This window comes from Eretmochelys imbricata, chromosome 8, assembly GCF_965152235.1.
Source record: "Eretmochelys imbricata isolate rEreImb1 chromosome 8, rEreImb1.hap1, whole genome shotgun sequence".
NCBI classification, from domain to species: domain Eukaryota; kingdom Metazoa; phylum Chordata; order Testudines; family Cheloniidae; genus Eretmochelys; species Eretmochelys imbricata.
The window spans coordinates 103,856,238-103,877,433 of NC_135579.1; the positions used below are offsets into that span (position 1 = coordinate 103,856,238).

General features: G+C 42.6%; 1 protein-coding gene across 2 annotated transcripts in view; it reads left to right on the forward strand.

Moving 5' to 3' along the window:
* Positions 1-21,196, forward strand: part of PIK3R3 (phosphoinositide-3-kinase regulatory subunit 3) — a 353,494-nt gene that overhangs the window by 300,725 nt on the left and 31,573 nt on the right. The window contains exon 1 of one of the 2 annotated variants that reach the window (XM_077823540.1): positions 11,269-11,978. The exons of the other annotated variant lie outside the window; for it this stretch is intronic. Within the exon in view, the coding sequence (XP_077679666.1) occupies positions 11,873-11,978 (106 nt within the window). The 5' untranslated portion in view covers positions 11,269-11,872. Of the gene's footprint in view, positions 1-11,268; positions 11,979-21,196 lie in introns of those variants that run through there. 2 annotated transcript variants of the gene reach the window in all.

The following is a 21,196-nucleotide window of genomic DNA, read 5'->3' on the forward strand; positions in this document are numbered from 1 at the left end:
AGATACACAGCTGGTCGATAGGCTAGGAATAAGAGATACTATATGTGTACATGGGTGCAGTGCCATGAGGAAACTAAACTACTGGGGTGGGCAAGAATGCTTTGCATTGTAGGAGATGCCTGCTCCAGAAGGCTCTCTGCTCTACTGTGCTGCCATGCTCTTCCTAGAAGCAGGGTGGATGGGGTCAGCAATTTCAGGGGGTGTTTCTGCTAAACAAAGGATGTTTTTAAAATGCCACATAGAGTTTAGGATTTGGTATGCTGGACTATTCAACTGTCTGATGCATGTTCAAAATAATTTTCAGAAACCCTCCCCCAAAATGGCACCAGAATCATAGCAAGGGGCTGTGGGAAAAGACCATTGTCCAGTATTCTCTCTTCTCTTGCTGTGGTGCCGTAGGGAAAATTGAGGCCTCCCTCCTATATGAAGAATCGGTTGCCTTTCATGGGAGATCGTTTCTCTTCACAGCTACCCAGAGCAGCAGGGAAGGACGGTATCAGAAAGGACAATATAACTAAGGCCTGGTCTACACTTAAAACTTAGGTCAATGTAGCTACGGCACTTAGGGGTGTGAAAAATCCATACACCTGAGCGCTGTAGCTATGCTGACCTAACCCCGGAGGAGACACAGCTAGGTCAATAGAAGAATGCTTCCATTGGCCTCGCTATCATCTCCTGGGGAGATGAGTTTCTACAGCAAAGATGAACCCCTTCCATCACTGTGGTCCACATCGACACGCGGCGTTTACAGCAGCATAGCAATGGCGCCCTAGTTCTGCTGCTGTAGCACCCATAGGGTAGGTGTGAGTTAATACAATGTGAAAAGCAGCTCTTTCACCTTCCCGCTGACTGTATGTGACTGGAACAGGAGGACTTGTGGCACCTTAGACGAACAAATTTATTAGAGCATAAGCTTTCGTGGGCTACAGCCCACTTCATCGGATGCATAGAATGGAACATATAGTAAGAAGATATACAGACAGAGAAGGTGGAAGTTGCCATACAAACTGTAAGAGGCTAATTAATTAAGATGAGCTATTATCAGCAGGAGAAAAAAACTTTTGTAGTGATAATCAAGATGGCCCATTTAGATGGGTTTCAGAGTAGCAGCGTGTTAGTCTGTATTCGCAAAAAGAAAAGGAGGACTTGTGGCACCTTAGAGACGAACAAATTTATTTAGATAGTTGACAAGAAGGTGTGAGAATACTTAACATAGGGAAATAGATTCAATATGCGTAATGACCCACCCACTCCCAGTCTCTATTCAAACCCAAGTTAATGGTATCTAGTTTGCATAGTAATTCAAGCTCAGCAGTTTCTCATTGGAGTCTGTTTTAGAAGCTTTTCTGTTGCAAAATTTCCACCCTTAAATCTTTTACTGAGTGGCCAGAGAGGTTGAAGTGTTCTCTTCCGGTTTTTGAATGTTATGATTCCTGATGTCAGATTTATGTCCATTTATTCTTTTGTGTAGAGACTGTCCGGTTTGGCCAATGTGCATGACAGAGGCGCATTGCTGGCCCATGACGGCATATATCACACTGGTAGATGTGCAGGTGAACGAGCCCCTGGTGGTGTGGCTAATGTGATTAGGTCCTATGATGGTGTCACTTGAATAAATATGTGGACAGAGTTTGCATCAAGCTTTGTTGCAAGGATAGGTTGTGACTGCATGCTTCTAGATTCCACAGTGATGGGTACATTAGAAAAACAGGCAGACAGGCACAGAGTGACTTCTCAGTGCCTTCAATTTCCACCTGTCTTGGGAAATAGATAGCTTTTTTTCACAGGAGCCCAGTGTTACTCAATAGAATTTACACTGTGGGTCAAGAAATCCCCAGTAGAAAAGGAGAAATTTTAATACAAAAGACAAACTAACAACATAGGTCTTTAAGGATCTGATCTGCAATTATTTCATGCTCTAACCCTTTTCTTTCCAGTGTCTCAGCTTTGCAATGAAGGTATCACTTTGTCATGTTTTCTCTTCAAAATAATAGTAAAATACAATTTTAGACGATAGTCTAGTTTGCTCAGTAAACAGAGGTTTGTTCTTCTCACACTTGCTTCTGTTAGGCGAGGAAAGTCAGGAAAAACAATCTCCAAAGCAAATATAAGCATATTTCCTTCTGGGAAAACGAACGGGGAAAATGCATGTAGCTAAGCAACAATGCATTTTGATAAATGGGTCATTTTCAAAGGCATGAATTGCAAATGTGCAAAGAAAATAGTCCCATCCAACACATCCTGTATTTGAATGTTTGGCCCTGCCTATTATTAAGAAATGATATGACTTTCTCATACCCCTGAGAACTCCCTACCTTTCTCTGTGCCTTCCACCCCCACCCGAAGCCTCAGGTCACAATCACCATTCTTGCTGCTGAGGATTAGACTATAGATCTGTCAATGCAAAGTGCACTCCTCCATTCCCCCAACCCTGGGGATAAGAGAACTGCCTCAGCAGCATTCCTAGTTCAGGGAGAGAGAAGCCAGGACTCTGAGCCAAACCCAAGTCTCCCACATGGCAGTGTGAAGCCTGTTCATTTTTATTGTATAATAGGGTCAGATTCAATTCAGTCCTGGCATGAGCTAGTGCAGCTGCACCAAAGATATATCTCAAAGCACTTGGGTGGGTAAATTTCATAGCAGGGGTCAGTGAGGCACAGGCTATGCATCATTCACCACACTAAAGGTGGGTTCTTTACTAATGCTGCAGCGTAGCTCATGCTCAAATAAATTGGTTAGTCTCTACGGTGCCACAAGTACTCCTTTTCTTTTTGCAAATACAGATTAACACGGCTGTTACTCTGAAACGTAGCTAACACTGATCATTAACAGTGCCTGCTGTGCTGCTGTAAAATCCTGATGGAGACAAGACACTAGCTTTTATCACCGGTAAATAGGGTGAGGTCAGTCACATGTAATGGTAACCTGACCTTACCTAGCTACCACCTAGTCTAGTGCCTTGGCTCCACCAGGATTTTACAGTTGGGGATAGCTTATCCCCATTAGTTATCCCATAGTAAAAACACACCTCTTTGAACAATGAAGACAAAGCCATAGACAAGTTAAGGCCAACATTTTCAGAAGTGGCCACTGATTTTGGCTTCCAAATATGCCTCAAGTTGGGCACCCAAACATTTAGGCACTCACAAATTAGTGGGAATTTTGGAAATTTTGTCTTAACTGACTTGCCCAAGGCTGTGCAGTGAGACTGTGTCAGAGCGGGGAACAGACCCAAGATTTCCTCTCTGAGCGCTCTGCTGAATATCTCCTTTTTACTGACGTGCTCATGATTGTACTGATAGTGAATAAGCCATGTAGCAATATGTTGGAAAAAATAGTTATTACAGGAAGATATTAGGATTATTTCTTTGATGAATAAAATTATATGGCTACTTTTAAAGTCAGACCTGTGGCATTTACAGAGTGGTTATTGTGCATTCCTCGGAAAAAATATGAGTTAGAAGTCGTTCCAATGCATTAAAGTAATGAATAGAGGAAGTGAGAAATATTTTAAATTCCTAGTGTTACATTTCAAAAATGTTCTGGTTTCAGGATTAGGAGGGGGGGAACCCTCTTTTTCTCTTGCTGTCTAATTTTTCTGAACTTGTTACAAGTGTCCCACACTCTCCGAGTGATGAAATAAAAGGTTTTGAAAAATGACACTGGTGCAGAGCACAAGAGCGGAAGTGAGTGTGGGATGGTAATTTTGTAACTGCAGCTGCTTAAAACGCATTTTTTTTAGCCAGTGTAAATGGGGATCAGGTGAGGACTCAAACAATTGGTATGTCAGGGTTCTTCTTTGATGCATTTCTCTGTTTAACAGTGTGACTTTTAGCTGCTGTTTGTCATCAGTAAAATATTAACAGTTATTAGTGTACTTGGAAGTTGCCTGCTAAGTGGCACCTAGTAAGCCTTGCTCCATGGCCACAAAGGCCTCAAGATACAGCAGGAACCGCAGAACCTAGTCTGTAGGGTCCTTTGTACACACTAACACATAGCTGGACTTATGGAGGGAGAGGCAATAGGAGTAATGGTACAAGGGCCTATGGATCCTCCATGCCATTGCCCCACAGGGTAGGGGTGGAGGAGCTACTGCAATCTCACTCTACAGTAAAGAGTAGAGTTGTTGGGGAAGAATACCTTTCCATACACACCTCTGTAGAGAACCTAAAGCATAGCCTGCCCATTTAGCTGCAGATTGGGCTCAGGATTTGGGCCAAGGTAACTGGTCCAACAAGGGACAAATATCTAACCTTCCAATTAGGCTTGAAAACTTCTGTTTTGTATCAAGGTCATTTCATTTTCGTTAACTTTCATATTTTATGTTACTTCTATTATAGGGGGAACTGGTAACTTCCCCTAGATTTAGGTTGCCTAACACTTTCCATTATAAAATATTATTGCCTCCTTTTTTGAGTTCTGTTACAGCCATTGTTCGCAGCAGGCCTTTGAAATCTGTCAGGGACAAAGCCTGAAAGCTAGAGACACAACTTTCACTTTCTCCATGAAATCCCATCCCTGGTTTGGTGGTAGGGATGCCAACCCTCCAGGATTGTCCTGGAGTCTCCAGGAATTAAAAATTGTGTCATGGGACAAAACCTCCAGGAATACAGCCAATCAAAGTTGGCAACCCTATTCGGCTGAGTTGTAAAATTGCCATTTCCCTTCTGTCTCCTGTGTTCCTCAGGAAAATGTTGGCAATCTGTCAAAATAGTAACTGAACGTGAACATTCTAAAGAGCCAGGCCTACGCCGCCATCCAAGTGGCAGCACCCTGCCATTAGTCCTGTTGCTTAGCGGGCAGAAGGCTGTGCTGCGGAGCAGAAAGGGTTTTGCATTCAAACTCTGACACTTAGGGATGTATGGGTGGGTCATTACAGTTGTACGTAACAGAATTTTTTACCTTTTTTTAAAAAAAGACTCAGGAAATGACATATAAAAAGCTGCTAGAAGAATATTGTTTAGGTTGCAAAGCTAAACACTGTGAAGTTAGGAAATGCTTTATGTATGATTCTCTGTGCAACCTTCATTCTGCTCCCTTGTACAGATGCATTATGATATAGGCTTTAATTACATGATGACACTACTTTTCTCCACAGGATCTCTGCCTCATTCAGTGCACAGGATGGACACACAAGGGGGCAGAATTAAGGTTGCACAGGCAACCATAAATAGATAAGGCATTTCCTAACTTTTTAGTGTTTGACTTTGCAATCCAGTGGTCTTTCACTATTGTTGTTTTCTATGTAATATACAGTCTTCGATACTACATAGGTACTCTCACCAGAATTTTTTCCTCACTGTGGCAACGCAGCTATACTGGGCTGGAATGCAGGAGCTGTTTAGCAGTGCATAATAACATTAAACAATGACTTAAAAACCTAGTCCCATTGATCTTAATGGCAAACTGCCCATTGACTTCAACTGGGCCAGGATTTCACCAAGAACAAATAGTAATACCATCTCTGCTTAAAAGTGCATGAAGAAATTAGGAAACCAAAATAGTTACCCAAACTGGCATCTGGGCATATCACTGGGGTTAACACCCTTAGTCTTATGAAAAATGCCATGACATGCTAAGGATCCAAGTTTTACATCTTCTGTGGAAGATGGCACTTCCAGGGTCCCACTGCCCCTTGATACCCTGCTGTGGCATTGGTAAGTACTGACTAAGAGTAGAAAGAAACCTACAAACGCCACTTCCTGCAATGCCTGCATTTTCCTTAGTGGCTTCCTATGCCAGTCCTGGCTAGGCGTAGTCCTGTTTAGCTTCTGACAGGCTGAGATGGTATTTCTGCAGATATATTATTATGGCACTACCCAGTAAGAAACATTGTCCAAGTAAAAGCTACTCTGGTAAATGGCCTACCTCTCTGTCCTTCCTTCTCTTTTAATCCTATTTAGATGGAAAACGGGCAATACCACACTTAATGTAAACTAAACCAAATTGTTAGTGACTGTTCTACCTAATGCTGATCACTCCTAGAAGTGGCCGAATGAGAGCACATCCGGGAAACTGGCAATTCATTAGAACTGATTGTTTTATAAATTAAAAGAATTGAAGGCCTGAAGGACCCACTATGTTCATCTATTCAGACTCACTGTGTAACGCAGGGCAAAGAATCTTGGCCAGCACTTAATGCAGTGGAGGGAATTTTTCTTCCCTACTATGTAAGTGAACATTTTTATCCCCATCGTCTTCTAGAAATTCCCTTTGTCAGGATGCAGGCCCTGGGTTTTTGCTGATGATGAGTCAGTATTTGGATCACAGTAACATCAGAAAGCATATGAGCTGCCCAAATACCTCTCCTTGTTTTACTGTATTTCACCCATAGTGCTTTGACCCCCATTCCCCATCCACCCCTCAAGTTATATAAGCATATTGTGACCCACATTAGGTTGTCAGATATCACATTATCATGTCCGTGGAAAGAGGAAAGTGAGCAATTTGGCTCAAATGGCTTTTCTATGTTCAGCATGTTCCACTGCAAGATCATTTGACTTTTTCCAAAACACATGGAAGCACTCAAAACTTCAATATTTAATATTGCCTTGAAGTGCAAATTGTCAGATTCAAGGAAATGAGAGAGCGCTTATGGCAGTTGCCACTGGAACCTAATGTGCAGTGCACCACAGAAACAGCAGACACTGTGCTGATTTCTAGACTTTTATTATTATTTAGTAGCACAAATCAGACAGTGTAGTTGTAAGAGCTGTCGCTCTTTATTTTGCTTAGCAGAACAGGCTGCTTGGATCAAGACTGAGCATGCTATGCTGGGACCATGTCATTGGTCATTGGACAACCACTCCATCTTAAAGAAGACAGCCATAGGACTATACATAGAACTTCACCTAGGCAAGGTTAGCCCCACTAGGAAGTAGGGGGTCTCAACCCATTGGCCCCTTTACTCCAAGTATTTTATTTTATTTGTATCTTGATTTTCTGATCTGAGGTTATTTTAAGCACTAATGTGCACAGTATGGTGCACATCTCTGAATCTTTTGTAGCTTTTTAGCTGCTGGTATCCTTTATATCAAGTTTATCAGTGTGTGTATATAAGAGAGATTCATGGAGAGGAAGCATGAGCAAGAATGTCTGTGCGAGAGAAACTAAGGCATTGCATGTCCCTTCACAGGATCTTTAGCATGGAAGGCCATCAGTGAAAGTAGGAAAGAGAGTGTCACATGGATGCGTGTTTGCAGCCAAGTAATTCTATACAATTTTTTTAAGCACAGTTGTGACAAATTAATAAACTTTTTTTTCTTACATGACTTATGTCAAGGAATAGTCCTTTTGTTTACCATTACATAAATTCCTTAGCATTAAATTACATATCTGAGTAAAGCAGCAAGGATAAAAACAAATGTTAATAACTAAATTTATTCCACTAAAATGAAAATGCCACTAAGGTGTAACCGACAATGCCGTGAAAATAGAGCATCCATCATGTAAATGATCAGAATGAAATCCACTTCACCAGCATAAAGCCCAAATAACCAGATCGGGGGGGGGGGAGGGGGTGAAGTCCAACCCAGGGCCACAGCCAGGGCCTCCTTCTCCCTGAAGCTGCAATAGTGATTGTAGTCTTTTCATGCCACTTGATGGAGTGTTAGGGTCTGCAAAGTGATATATCCCATTGCCTTCACCACATCCACACCCTCCATGTTGACCCACGTGCAGCCAGCACACAGAATCCCTGTTCAGTTGCTTTTCAATTTCTACCCATGTTTACCCACCACCAGGTTTAAGTGACAGCTTCGCACGACCCCTCAGCACCAAGTTAAATTTCATCATATATGCACACAGTATATTAGTTTTACAGTTTCTGTACAGGGCAATATTCTTTGAGCAAGCTGGAGCAGGAAGACTGTATTAGCCCAAGAAATTTAATTTAAAAATTAGAAAAAGAAATAATATTTGGTTATCATGGATTAATCAGTGAGTTTGTGGATGTGAATATAAAATTAATGTATCTACAGCGAGTTATTTGAATCAGTCTTATGCTTTTATGCAGCTGGCTATCCCTCCAGGAGTTCTGTTACTGGAACAGCGCTTTCTTTCAATTACTTGCCATGGAAGTTATTTGAGATATATCAGCAAACTTCAGAATCTCTGAGCCTAGTCCTTCCCACATTCTCTTAAAGTGGGCGTAGGCTTTCAGTTATTCAACTCCTTAGATATTGCAGTCACATTCTGTTTCACCTAAATATGGAGTATGTTTCCTCTCCAAGACTATAAGCTTTCTATCTTGCGCTAAGACAGGAGACGTTATTAATGACTTATTCTTCTTTTCAATAAACTGTACTTTACAGTGTGGCTAAAATAAGCAAATTAAACTATTTCTTGACCAGTGCTTCACAGTGCATAGATCTCTCTAGCAAACTGAAGTTGTCCTTCCATGGTTCTTGATACTGGCTTGTAGTCTCTAGAAGGGGCTTTTCTTTGTGTTTGAACAGTTGTTTGTTTCCTCTTTAAAGCTGTTTCACTGAGCTGAACAGGTCAAGTTTCTGTATCTCCTAGTACAGTGATTCTCAACCAGGGGTACACAGACCCCTGGGGGTACACAGAGGTCTTCCAGGGGGTACATCAACTCATCTAGATATTGCCTAGTTTTACAACAGGCTACATAAAAAGCACTAGCAAAGTCAGAACAAACTAAAATTTCATACAATGACCTGTTTATACTGTTATACAATGCACTGAAATGTAAGTATAATATTTATATTCCAATTGATTTATTTTATAATTATATGGTAAAAATGAGAAAGCAAGCAATTTTTCACTAATAGTGTGCTGTGACACTTTTGTAATTTTATGTCTGATTTTGTAAGCAAGTAGTTTTAAAGTGAGGTGAAACTGGGGGTAAGCAAGACAAATCAGACTCCTGAAAGGGGTAGAGTAGTCTTGAAAGGTTGAGAGCCACTGTCCTAGTGTGTAGTCAGTCCATCAATATCTGAATATTCTCTCTATCTCTCGGCATTAGTCCATCAGTATCCAAATATATCAAATTTTCTTTCATAAAGTATAAATGTTTGGTCTTTGTAATTCAAAAGTTCTTTCAAAATTAAAAGCTGCCTTTCAGTGTTTGTGCTATTCTGGAGTTTTTTGGTTTTTTCCCACCTCACAAGTGAATAGGTTGGGGTGCTCAACATCTTAAGAGGATCAGGCACCAAATCATTAATGTTTGTGAAGTGCTTTGAAACCCTTAGATGGAGTGTTGTAAAAGTGTAAAGTATTATTGTAATATTACAACAGGCAATATCTTATTCTCAGACACTACGGGAATGAAGCCAGACATCGGCAGGTAGATCCTTTGTCTTTCATTTTATAACACTACCAAAATATAAATTGAGGTGTAAAAATTCAGTGATTATTCAATAGTGTTATTCATTTTAAAGAGAACAATGTTTTAATGGTAGCAATAGTCAGTCGAATAACCATATTCAATTGAGTTCACAATCCTAAAACATAAAATGTGTAACGTTTTACATAGGTTAACACAGCAGTATGTTTCATTCAGGAACATCCATTCAAGCTCATAGTGGAACAAAGCATGTAAAAAAAAGCCCAGTCCTGCACCCATTGAAGTCAAAGGCAAACCTCAGTGACTTTAAGGGCTTGGTCCTGTTCACACTTGAGAGAATTATAAATCCATATAATTTTAAAAGGACAGTATATGAATCAAACACGTTTTCCATTTACACTTGAATCTTTGAAATAAAATTCTTACAACACTGAAATCTAACCACAAACTTTTCTTCTCTCTCTGAGTTTAAGTATATTCTGCCTAATGCTATCTTACATGAGACTGATCCTGTAAAGGGCAGAGCACCTATTTTGAGGAGCTGAGCTTTCCGAGTCCCCCTAGACTTCAGGGGGAATTGGGTACACTCACAACTCAGTAAGGCCTTATATTATGGGAGCTTTTCAATATTTCAGAAGTCTCTGAGGCTGAAGAGGTTGAAAAGGCAAGAAGGATTTTTTCGCTCTGAATACATGTACTTTTTGTTCCTGGGGTGGCGCGTGTGTAGGGAGGAAGGGCTTCAGCTCCACAGGCAAAGCTGTTGAATTCTGGGGAGCAGGAGAAGGGAAGGGGGGCTGATGGCTCAGACTGGTTCAGCAAAGGAAGGGCTCGAAGGGGAGCGCCTGGTGAAGATGGCTTATTCAGAGCTGTGAGGTAAAGGTACCCAGAGAATTGCCTTATAGGCAGCAGAGAGTCAGGGCAGCACCCCATCACCACACTGGCCTTCCCCACTCATCAGTGCCTGTGGGGCACTCACTGTCACCCTGCCCCAGCCAGAGGCAATGGAGGGGGTCCCCGTTTGTCAGTCAGGGGGGAGAAGGGCGGCCAGGCAGCCACCCTGCTCCCTTTGCTCAGCAGTGGGGCACCCTCAGAGGTGGGAACTGCCGCCCCACGACACCCACCCCGCAGTCATTCGCTGCAGGATCCTTCCAACCCCCCCCAAGTCAGTCAGACAGCCAGGGGCCCCATGACCCATCTCTGAATCAGCCTGTGGTGGGCAAGTCCGAGACCCCCCCCCCCCAGGCACTGGGTCAATAGTGGGGCACTGTGAGCCCCCCCCCCGCGGTCCGGCGGGGAGCAGCGCCCCTCCCCCACGGCAGCGAGGGGGTGCACAGCATTAACAGCCCCGTCCCTTCCCCCAGTGGGTGGAGCTTCCCCCACTCCTGGGAGAAAAGGGAGGGGCAGCGCGAGCCTTTCCATCCCTCTTTATCTGCCACCCCACCCCCCCTTTCTTACCCGCTTAGTAACTGGGGCCTGCAACCAATCCCTAGCTAGCCGGCCGGCTTCAGAGCCAGCTGATTGGCTAGTTGGTTGGCCGAGAGCCCTCCACCAATCCCGGAGCTCGCTGCTCTCTCAGACAAAGACTGCCGCTCTGGCAACTGGGTTAAACTAATCTGCCCCTCCCCCTCGGCGCGCGAGCTCCACGGCAGCAGCCCCCGCCGGGCCGGCCAGCTCCGGAGTATACCACCTCTCTCTACAGTGGGGGGGGGGGGTGCTAGCAAGCGATTCAGACTCTGTTCCTGGCTCTTGGAAGACGTCACCCGCTGCCTCGGGCTCCCGCGGGCATCTCCCACGCGACCGTCCCGCTGCAGGGTCCCTACGCCCGCTGCAGCGTCACACACTCCCCCTCGCCCGGGTCGATGGACGCTACCACCTCCCCCGTTCTCTTGCCTGAGCAACCGGGGGAGCGCGCCAAGGGTTAAGGGGGGCGGTACCCTCCCCCGAGCCCCCTCCTCGCGGTGGGAGTGGTTTAGTCCTCAGCAAGAGGCGGTTGGCGACGGTTGGGATGGGCCCCTCCGAGCCTCTTAAAATGAAACCTAGCGGGGCTGGGAGCCGGGCACTGCGCGAGGGACTGGGAACCGCCTGCTCCGCCCTGCGCGCGGGGCTGCGAGCCGGCCACGGAGCGCGGCGCCGGGGGCTGCCCGCCCTGCCCTGAGCCGAGCGCGGGGCTGCTCCGTGCCGGGCGGTAGCGCTGGCCGAGCCCGGGCTGGGGGGGCAGCGGCGTGCGGAGCCCTCCGCTGCCCGCCTCAGCCAGCCGTGGGGGCGGGGACCCTCGGTGGGTCCGTAACAACCCCCCCCCCTCCGCCCGCCCCCCAGTCGCGGCGCGTTATCCGGGCAACCGGCCGCCTCCGGGAGGGGACTCCTGCGGCGAGGGGTCCCGGCCGCCCCGCTGTCGCGATAGTCTAGCGAGGCAGAGACTGGCTCCTGCCCCGCCCCCCCTTTTTTTTTATTTTTGTAATTAAAATAATATTCTAAGGGGGGGGAGTTATCGCAGGACTCTTCATTAACCCCCCCCCCCCCGCCAGCCGCTCGCTGTTCGTCCGCCGCCCGCGGGAGCCGCCTGGCGCGATGTACAACACGGTGTGGGACATGGACGGCGATGACCCGGACTGGCGGGAGGTGATGATGCCCTATTCCACCGAGCTGATCTTCTACATTGAGATGGACCCTCCAGGTAGGGGGAGCCGGCTGCCCTGTGCCACTTGCGTTCAGGGTCGGGACCATCTTTCCCCCCGGCCCCTGGGCGGCTGCTGCTCCTCCTGGCTGTGAAATCCGGGGTGCGCTGCGGGGCGAGAACTGCCGCCCAGCTGGCTCGGACGTGCATGGAAACTTTGCGACGACTCTGACCCATTGTCTGTGGAGCGGGGGGGGTTAAATGGCTTATTTTCGGCAAGCTTCGAGAGCTAAATGCCCTTTAGAGGGTAGTAGAAAACGGGGGGGGGCAGTGGGGGGAGAGAGACAAGTGCCCCCCTTTTCTACTCTATGTTCCCTTTCGCTGATTGCTGAAGATGATGAATTTGCTGATCAGTTCCCATTCAGTGCTCTCTTTTAGTATCTTTACCTGCATGTCTTTTATGGAGCCTGTAATCCTTTAACACGCTCGGTTTCTTTCGTTTTAAATATTGTTAATTAAATTTCAGTTAAATAGTTTCTAGGATCTGGCAGATTTTATTCTCTCTAATCCTAGACCTGCACTGGATTTTTTTTTTTTTAAATGCATTCTCTGGGAGAAAACTCCTGGCTACTTTAGTCGTGTTTAAAAAGGTTATTGTATGGAAGGTTTAAATGTAACTTTTTCTAGAAATGGTGTCTCGAAAATGTATTGTTCCAAGTTTGCCTGCGGTAGAGGGCTTTTCTTTTGTGTCCGCTAGGGAGGAGTGAGTGGGAAGTGGGGGAGAGGGCTGATAAATCAGAGGAGAAAAGTTGGTTACATTTTTCATTAAACTTACTAGAATTCATAGTTTGATTATTAAACTGTCAGAATTCTGTAACCTTAATGCTTTGTATAACTGTATGAGAGCAGCCTTAATAAGCAGGGGGACTTCATGCCTCTATTTTTGTTTCGTTCAGGATGTACATTTCAAGGTCTGTGGTATGCAGAATAAAAGGGCAGTGGAGACCTCCTTTATTATATAAAAGCATATGTGCACTCGCATATTGTTGGAGAGGTTTAAAAGAGAATTTTGGAAGACTCTGTACTCAAAGTATATACTTGCATGTGACTTTATAATCTGGTACAGTAGAGTAGACTGTTCTGTTTCTTTAGATATGTGGCTAATTAGATGATTTAAAGCTTTTCTTAATATTTTTGGCCTTAGCTACCTTCTCATGTAACTTTGACATTTTATCCAAAATAGATTTGATAGAGTTTTGGAGAGAGTGCTGACCACCACTCATTTAAGTTCTTGCATAATTGACATATTCCTAAATGCCACTCTTGAAAGTTTAATGAAGTTCAGTTTGCCTTTCGGTTGTTCCCTTCATTACTAGATAGGCAATCATAATTTCAGTAAATATATTCTAATTTCTCATGTTAACAGCTAATATGTGCCTATCTATAGTAAAAAGCAACTTAGATGACCCCAAATCTTTTAGTGTTGGTGTTATGTTTTCAGATGGCCCTTGGAACAGCTCGATGTGTGGAGGCTGGTAGCATATGAAAAGAAAATGTTAATGTCTGAAGTATGTAGGCCTACCTTGCTGAATTGGTCAGAAAATAGCTTTTTAATAGCCCCTTCATAAACATTGCTGTGCAACGGAGCTTTGAAACCTGAGCTATGAAACCTGTGCTGAGTAGACTTTTAAAGCAGTGCTTCTGTAGTTAAGGTTGTCAGTATTTCTTTTATGAAGCCTTATTTTCAGGGGTTCTAACTCTTTATGTACAGTTTTAACTCTGGGATGAAATTTAAGTATTAAGGACTCAATACTATAAGGTGCTGAGAACCTCTTAGAAGGTTACACTCAGTGTCTTAGAGGACCAACTCTTACTGTCCAACTAAGAATGTGTAGGCTGGCTTATGTGGGTATGTATAAAATTTCTAACTGCAAGAGTGCAGGGAGGGGGAAGATGATGATGATGTTGGTTCCAGGGGTTTTCTTTATCCACAGTATGATAAAATTCACTTAAGGGGCTGGAATTTTTCATGTTCAAGTAGTGGTTGTTTAAATCCCCTTGCTAAATTATGTAATTGAGACATTTTGGACCAAAGTGACTGGAATTGCCCTCATTTACACTAGAACTGAATTTAAACCTTTGCCAATAAAAAGTTGATGGTTTTTTAGTGCAAAATTTGTGTCTGCCCAAATCTGTGAGTAGTTGACGTATTGTCTGAATAGCCTACAGACTAACAGGATGCATGGGAAATCATAAAGCCTCTAAAGGAGGTAAGTCTATTGGCTGTCCTCTCACAGTTCTGGAAACAACGTTGTCCTTCACACCCTAGACTAGAATATTGACATTTATTGACTCTAGACCCCCAATGGCTTCAGTCTAGGATGTCTGCTCTTCATTAGAGTCCAGTGTCTATAGTTCAGATACAAATAAAAGCAAGGAGAATCTAATGTGAGATGTCACCTTTAACCTCAAACCCATGCAATGTTACATCGTTATTGCAGGGGCCTCATTAGGTTTGTATGTATGCAGTTGCCTGTATATAGATGAATATGGCACTTTAGGTAGAGCTAAATTCCTCAGGGCAGAGACATGGTTTTCTATATTCTAAATATGCTACAGTGTCAAGGCTCAAATAAAAGTCACGAAGGGAAAAGCTGCTCCTGCTCCTGTTGAAAACCATGGAACTTTATTTGGGGGGGGGAAGGGGGGTTCTTCCCCAAAGGAAGCAGCATCAGGATTATAAGCATATGCCAACTTGTTTAAATTTTTGTCCTCTTATTACCTAAACACTGGAATGGGATGGTCTGTTCTTACATAGATTATGGTAAATTAAGTCCATGGTTCTAATACATCCTCTTTAAAACATGTTATAAAATTATATGCAGCTAGCATTGTATTTAAAGTTGTAGCAGGAAAGTGACTTCTGCTTTCTTAAAACACCTTTTCCCTCTCCTTGCTTTTTCTTGGCATGATAATATTTAATAAAATGGATTATTGGCATAATGTGGCCGTAGTATTTGTATGTGGTTTGTGGCTCTGTGAATTGTATTAGCAGGTGGAAGACCAGAACATCTTCCGTGGTTGTGAAGACAACTAACCATCAATTGCATGTAATAATGAAAACAAACAATCTGTTGTTCATGCACTACTAGTTTTTCTAATCAGGATTAACATAGACAGATGTTTGCATCACAATATTCTAATATTAGAATAACTCTAGTTAACAATGTTTGAATTAATCTGTCACTTAAATTCAGATAACCATTAACTTGACCACAGTTCTGAGACTTCGCACCTGAAAAGACAGCGTCTCTCACAAATATGTAACTGCATTTAACATAGCAGTAACACTGCATTTAACCACATAGTTGTTCACGTTTGCAACAAGTGAACTTCTTGCTGTATTGTAAGGAGTTTTTTTTAACGGGATCTTGGATTGATTTCAGAGGTCATCTGAGTTCAACTTGGAACTGTAGAACATTAAATCTTGATTACCTGCTTAGGTGCCCCTTTGCTTCTGGTTTGTAGGACTTAGAACTACTTCCTCACCCACCCATCCATTTTGAGTTTTGTCTAGCATGTGTTCTCATTTATTTTACCACCAATTTATCTGATCTGTAAAGTTCTGAGAGGAGAATTTATTCTGTCACAGTGCAATGAAAATCAATAGAAATATAATATTTGGCTATGAAATATAGATGTTGGCAGAGATCCTTTGGTTTATTTACAAATTAGAGATTAGTCAGCTTTCTTTTGTGTGCCTTAGAAACAAAACCACAAGTTTAAAGAAGTTTTGCTGATGGGCAATGGGATCTATTTGCTGATACAGCTTCTAATAGTAACTAATTCTCCTAACGCAGTATTAAAGGGATGCTCAAAGGCTGGTAGGCCCAAATTTGACTGACTCCCCCCCACCACCACCACCACCCCATTTTCTTTTTGCATGTCTGTTTGTAAAGTCTGTAACACTACAAGCTTGTCTACACATACATCATTACAATAGTGCAGCTGCACCAAAGCAGCTGTGCTGCTTAGTGAAGACATTACCTCTACCAACTACCTACACCAACAGGAGAAGTCCGAGAGGCGGTAGCTATGTCGATGGGAGAAGCTCTGCTGTCAACATAGCGCTGTCTACACCAGGAGTTTGGTTGGTATAACTGCGTTGCTCAGGTTTAGAAAATCCACACCCCTAAGTGACATAGTTAAGTCTGTGTAGACCAAGTCTACATTTAAAAAATCAGTGATTTAAAAAGGCTTAACAAACTGTACAATAGTTAGCAGTGTGCTCACATGATGAAGAGGACAGATAATTCAGATGGGAACATATATTTCAGTTTTGATTAGTTTTAGGATGATCGTGCCCTTTTAAGTGGTGGTTGCAATTAATTTTAAAAAATAAACACTTTCTAACCGCTTAACATATCTACACTGAAAACTGTAGACCTGTTCCTGCTCCTTTTGTGGTCAAGGGCAAAATTCCCTCTTATTTGAATTAGTGCAGTGTCAGACTCTACATGTAGTAGATAAAATTTAGAATGACCATTGAAGGTGGCTCCTCAAACTTGGTTGGTGTTCACTGGCAGTCAGATGCTGGTGAATAACAAGGCAGAAGAACCTAGATAGAACTTGTTTTCTGGTTACCAGGGATAGGACAGATACAGGTTAATAATAAATTCTCAGTACTCTGCTATTCTTTTTCTTATATCTAAGTTGATTACAGACATTCTTATTACTGGACCAATTCTGCTCTTGCACCCTTGCAAAAGTGAATTAAAACCATTGACTTCATTTCACTTCTATATGTGTAGAATAAATCTCCTGAAGTACAGATTTTTGGATCAAAATTATTTGTGTATGTTTAAAATTGCAGAGAAAAGAAACTTAAAACAAACTTTCTGTAGAGAAAGTAGAGCTTGCACAAATCACTACTTTGGTGTGGCACAACAGAGTGAATAGGCTTCAATAGATGACATATATTTAACAACATTTTATGAAATAAGAGACTTGGATTCAAGCTATTTATCTTTAAACTCAGTGGGCGGGGGGAGGAGGCGGGGGAGGTGTCTGGGAGGATTCATTATTCCTAGACTACTTCTGCCAGTTTTGATTTAATGACTGCTGTGATGAGTTGTGGGGTTTTTTTGGTTTTGTTATCATTGCATGGCTGACTTTTGCATTCCACTTCTTCTTAGTTCTCATTTTTGGTGGTCCTAAATGTTAGGGAATGTTGCTCTTCATCTGTCAATGAAGTGTATTAATTCAGACTTATTCTGCAGGCTAAGAGAAGTATCCTTATTGCTACAAAATTAGATTACACTTTTCTCTGGAGTACAGGGCTTGAAAAAATGTGAGACTCCTACAAGCCAGGGATTGGCATAAAATGTGGAGAAATGCCCTAATGAGAGGCCTGGCCTAGCCCCCCCAGCCTGTCTTATTTCCTGGGTGTGGGATTTGTTTTATTTGTTCTTGAATGCGATCCCTTGAACCTCTCTGGGAGGCTTCATCTTGTTTATCACCTCTGATTAGTTGGTACCCAACTACCTTCTACCTTTGCTGCTTCAAAGGAGCCTTCTCTTGGAGTTTCTTTTGCTGCTGAACATAGTTGTCCCAAGCACTAGCTGCAGAGTCAGATTCGTGTCAGTTTCACTGTTGCCCACAGGGTCCTGAGTAGGAAGTAGTGCAGTTGGTTAGTTTTGTTCATTTCACTTTGTGCCTGCAGCTTGTGGATGCTGAGCAGCAAGGGACACTGGCTGCAGGCTCATGAAGAAAACAGTACATTGGTTTGCATTTGGTAGGTTATCTTTGCAACCATGAAACACAGTAACTTTTTCAAAATAAGCTTAAATTCTTCAGAAATGGACTCTGTATAATGGTCCACTCCTGATTTCTTGGATGAGTGGGGTTTTTTAAGCTGTGACATTTTAAGCCGAGGTAGTCAGTTTGTTTTCCAGAGGGCCAAATTTCTTGGCCAAGGTATGGTCAAGGTCCAGACTCCAGAGAAACATTTTTCACATAGCGATGATGAGCTTAAAAAAAAAAAAAAAAAAAATGCGGTCTGTTCAGAAGCATCTGGTGGTCTGGATTTGGCCTGTGGTCTGCCTGTTTTTAAGCTATAAAGTTAAAATATAGGCTATGTAAGATAAATTATGTTGTGCTTCCATACCTGCTAAGTCTTGTATAAGCTCCTGCTGACCAGCTGCTATTTGGTGTTTAAAGAATTTCACAGTTTCATGAGCATTTCTCTGTGGATGGTCTTGGATACCTGCTTTATTTTTTTTTAAGATTTATTAATGCTAGATGAAGAACTTCTGACAATGCACATAATGAATCTGCATGATGAAACAATTTTGCGGCAAGATGTGGAATTCTGGTTCTTTTTCTTAACTAATGACAGGTTTCAGAGTAGCAGCCGTGTTAGTCTGTATTCCCAAAAAGGAAAGGAGCACTAGTGGCACCTTACAGACTAACCAATTTATTTGAGCATAAGCGTTCTTTAATCGGATGCATGTACTCCTTTTCTTTTTCCTTAACTAACTTCTATGTATATGAGGTGCGTTTCAGTTTTTAAATATCAATGAACCCTTAAAACTGAAATGTGATACCCCTTTCTGTAAAATATTAGAAATTAAAAGGGTACTGAAATTAATACATTCCTCACCATAAAATCTTTCGGACAAAAATAAAGCATTAAAGAGCTGCAGAATTAAAACACTTCAGTGAAGAAGAATTGCAAGGAGGAGGAAATCTGGTGTGATGATGTAGCTGATACCTTGGCTGACCAGAATTTCTATGTTCAAGTCACATTTTCTTTCTCCTAGTGAGCAAATATCCTAAGGCAAACTCTCATTGAAGACAACAGAAGTCTTGTCTACATAAGGACCTCAGTCTTCAGCCTATAGTGATGCATGCGTCTGTGTGCAACACTTTCATTACTTTTTTTATTTTATTGTTAAGCCAACCAACAGATTCTGTGAAATAGTTGTTTAATGCTGGTCAGGTTGCAGCTGGTGAATGCGGTATTCTTGCTGTTAATGTATATTAGTTGGAATAGGTAGGCATTCGTTTTAGAAATATGTATTGGCACCCATTACTAAAGCAGCAGGGTGCCTTACATCATCTCATGTTGATTGTTTCAATGAGTCATTTCTCTCTTTGTTTCTTCCTTTAGCATTGTTGGACAGTGCCATGAATAATGATTTAATTTGGTAAAAAGAAAAGGCGTACTTGTGGCAACTTAGAGACTAACAAATTTATTTGAGCATAAGCTTTCGCTAAATTCAGTGCCTTGCATAATGACAGGTTTCAGAGTAGCAGCCGTGTTAGTCTATCCGCAAAAAGAAAAAAAAAGTACTTGTCTCTAAGGTGCCACAAGTACTCCTTTTCTTTTTGCGGATACAGACTAACACGGCTGCTACTCTGAAACTTCATTGGTGTTTCTCTGTATGCATTACAGTGTGATGTTTTGATTTTTCCTGATATCAAAAGTGTAGAAGACACAAGCTGGATGTGTGTGCTATGTTGACACAGATTGTTAAATGAGACCAGAATTTCACCAAAAGGTATATATCCATTTGAGAAGTCCCTGCTCATCAGTTTTATAAATGTACTACTTATATCTTTCTTTGAAGAGCAGATTTTGTAGTCTATCTGAAAAGTCATTTATATAAAATCTCTATAGGGGGCACTGAATCTTTTGGCTGCTTTAATATTCTATCTAATGGGCTCATCATCAAAATATCTAGATGTCAAATTAAGATTTGCACCATTGCTATGTAACCAAGGACCATCTTATGCTATGTTGCATTTTTAATGGCTCGTTCTTGGGCTGGCTTGGGGGAGGGAATAGGGAGGTCATCTGTTTTAAAGTCTTAAACTTGATATACTTCACTACCGTGCCCAAAAAGCAATGGGGAAGTGTTTGTGGTTTGGGGATGGGGGCCTAATCTTTAGAATAATGTATTGGAATATGTTCACATCTACCAAAAGTACAGTAGAAGAAGAAATAACTTCGGTTGGCATTTTGAGTTCTCATACACAGTATTCAGCCCATACAAAATGTGTCTAGTTCAAAGAAAGCAGAGCACAATTAGTGCCTGTGCTAAATTTCTTCTGTATCTAGCAATCTAGGTTGCATTTCTTCTGACCAGCAGCTGTGGCCAATTAGTGCTCTTCAGACTCTTTTTGGCATCTCACCTTCTCTAGGATCACTTCTCCATCCCCAGCTTCAACAAAGTGGAGCTCAAATCAGTGAGGTGAGCTCTTCAGGCCGCCTTCTCCTCTGTTCAGTAGTTTGTGATGTAGCCTTAGCAATAGACCAGCAATGGGGGAATGAGAAGAGAATGGAACCCCATATGGAATCAGCCATTTGCTGCTGTTCTGGGAGGAGATATAATGAAATCTGTTGCAGAGCAACACACATTTAGAGTGTGGAGAACATGCCTAGGAAGAGTCACAGTAGTACCAGGCGAATGGACTCCCAAGACGATAGATGTTCAACTTGAGTCACCAGATGGGGTCAGCTGAACTTGTTCCTTTTGGTCCCAAGGGAAAATACAGTATCCGTTTGTATTGCCGTCACTATCAAAGGCAAGCACTCTAAAATTAGAAACCTTATCCCCTTCACGTGAAACCCCATTCTTGCCCTGTGTGGTTCTCAGACTTCATGCTTCCCTTAAATTCCGGACTTGTTCACTCAGGGCTAGCTTTTCATCTTGATCTAAACAGACTAGTATCAGAAGTTTTGGATAGTGTTAAAGTGTCTCTTGATCTGTATTTTATTCTATGTAAATTCAGAAGATACCAAGAGCATTTACTGCATTTGAGGGATATTTATCTAATGGTATGAAAATAGGGTTGTTTGACTGTCTAATGGCAGATTGAAAAGCCTCTGTTTCTTGCAGGAAAGTTGCAAAAAGCTTTGCTTCAGATTCCCTCCAGATTTCAAGAGGTGGGATTCGAAGTCAACCAGTCAGTTCTCACCTGTGACTATGTTCCTGTGGGTGACTTCCAGGGTCAGTAGTCCCTCCTTGGAGTTCATGCCTGGCATGTGCAGTTGCTACACTTTTTGAACCTCTAGGGAAAGTAGTCTTCTTTCCCCACCATCCTCCTTGTCCATTGAAAGTGACTTTCTTGGTGGCTGTCTACAGCTAGGAGAATAAAGAAAATAGTTACCTTGACCTACAGACTCACATCTTTCCTTCTCACAGGGAAATTTTAATTCCTAAAATTGCACTTAATACACACCCACCAGAAATCGATACTCGCTAGCTGTGATC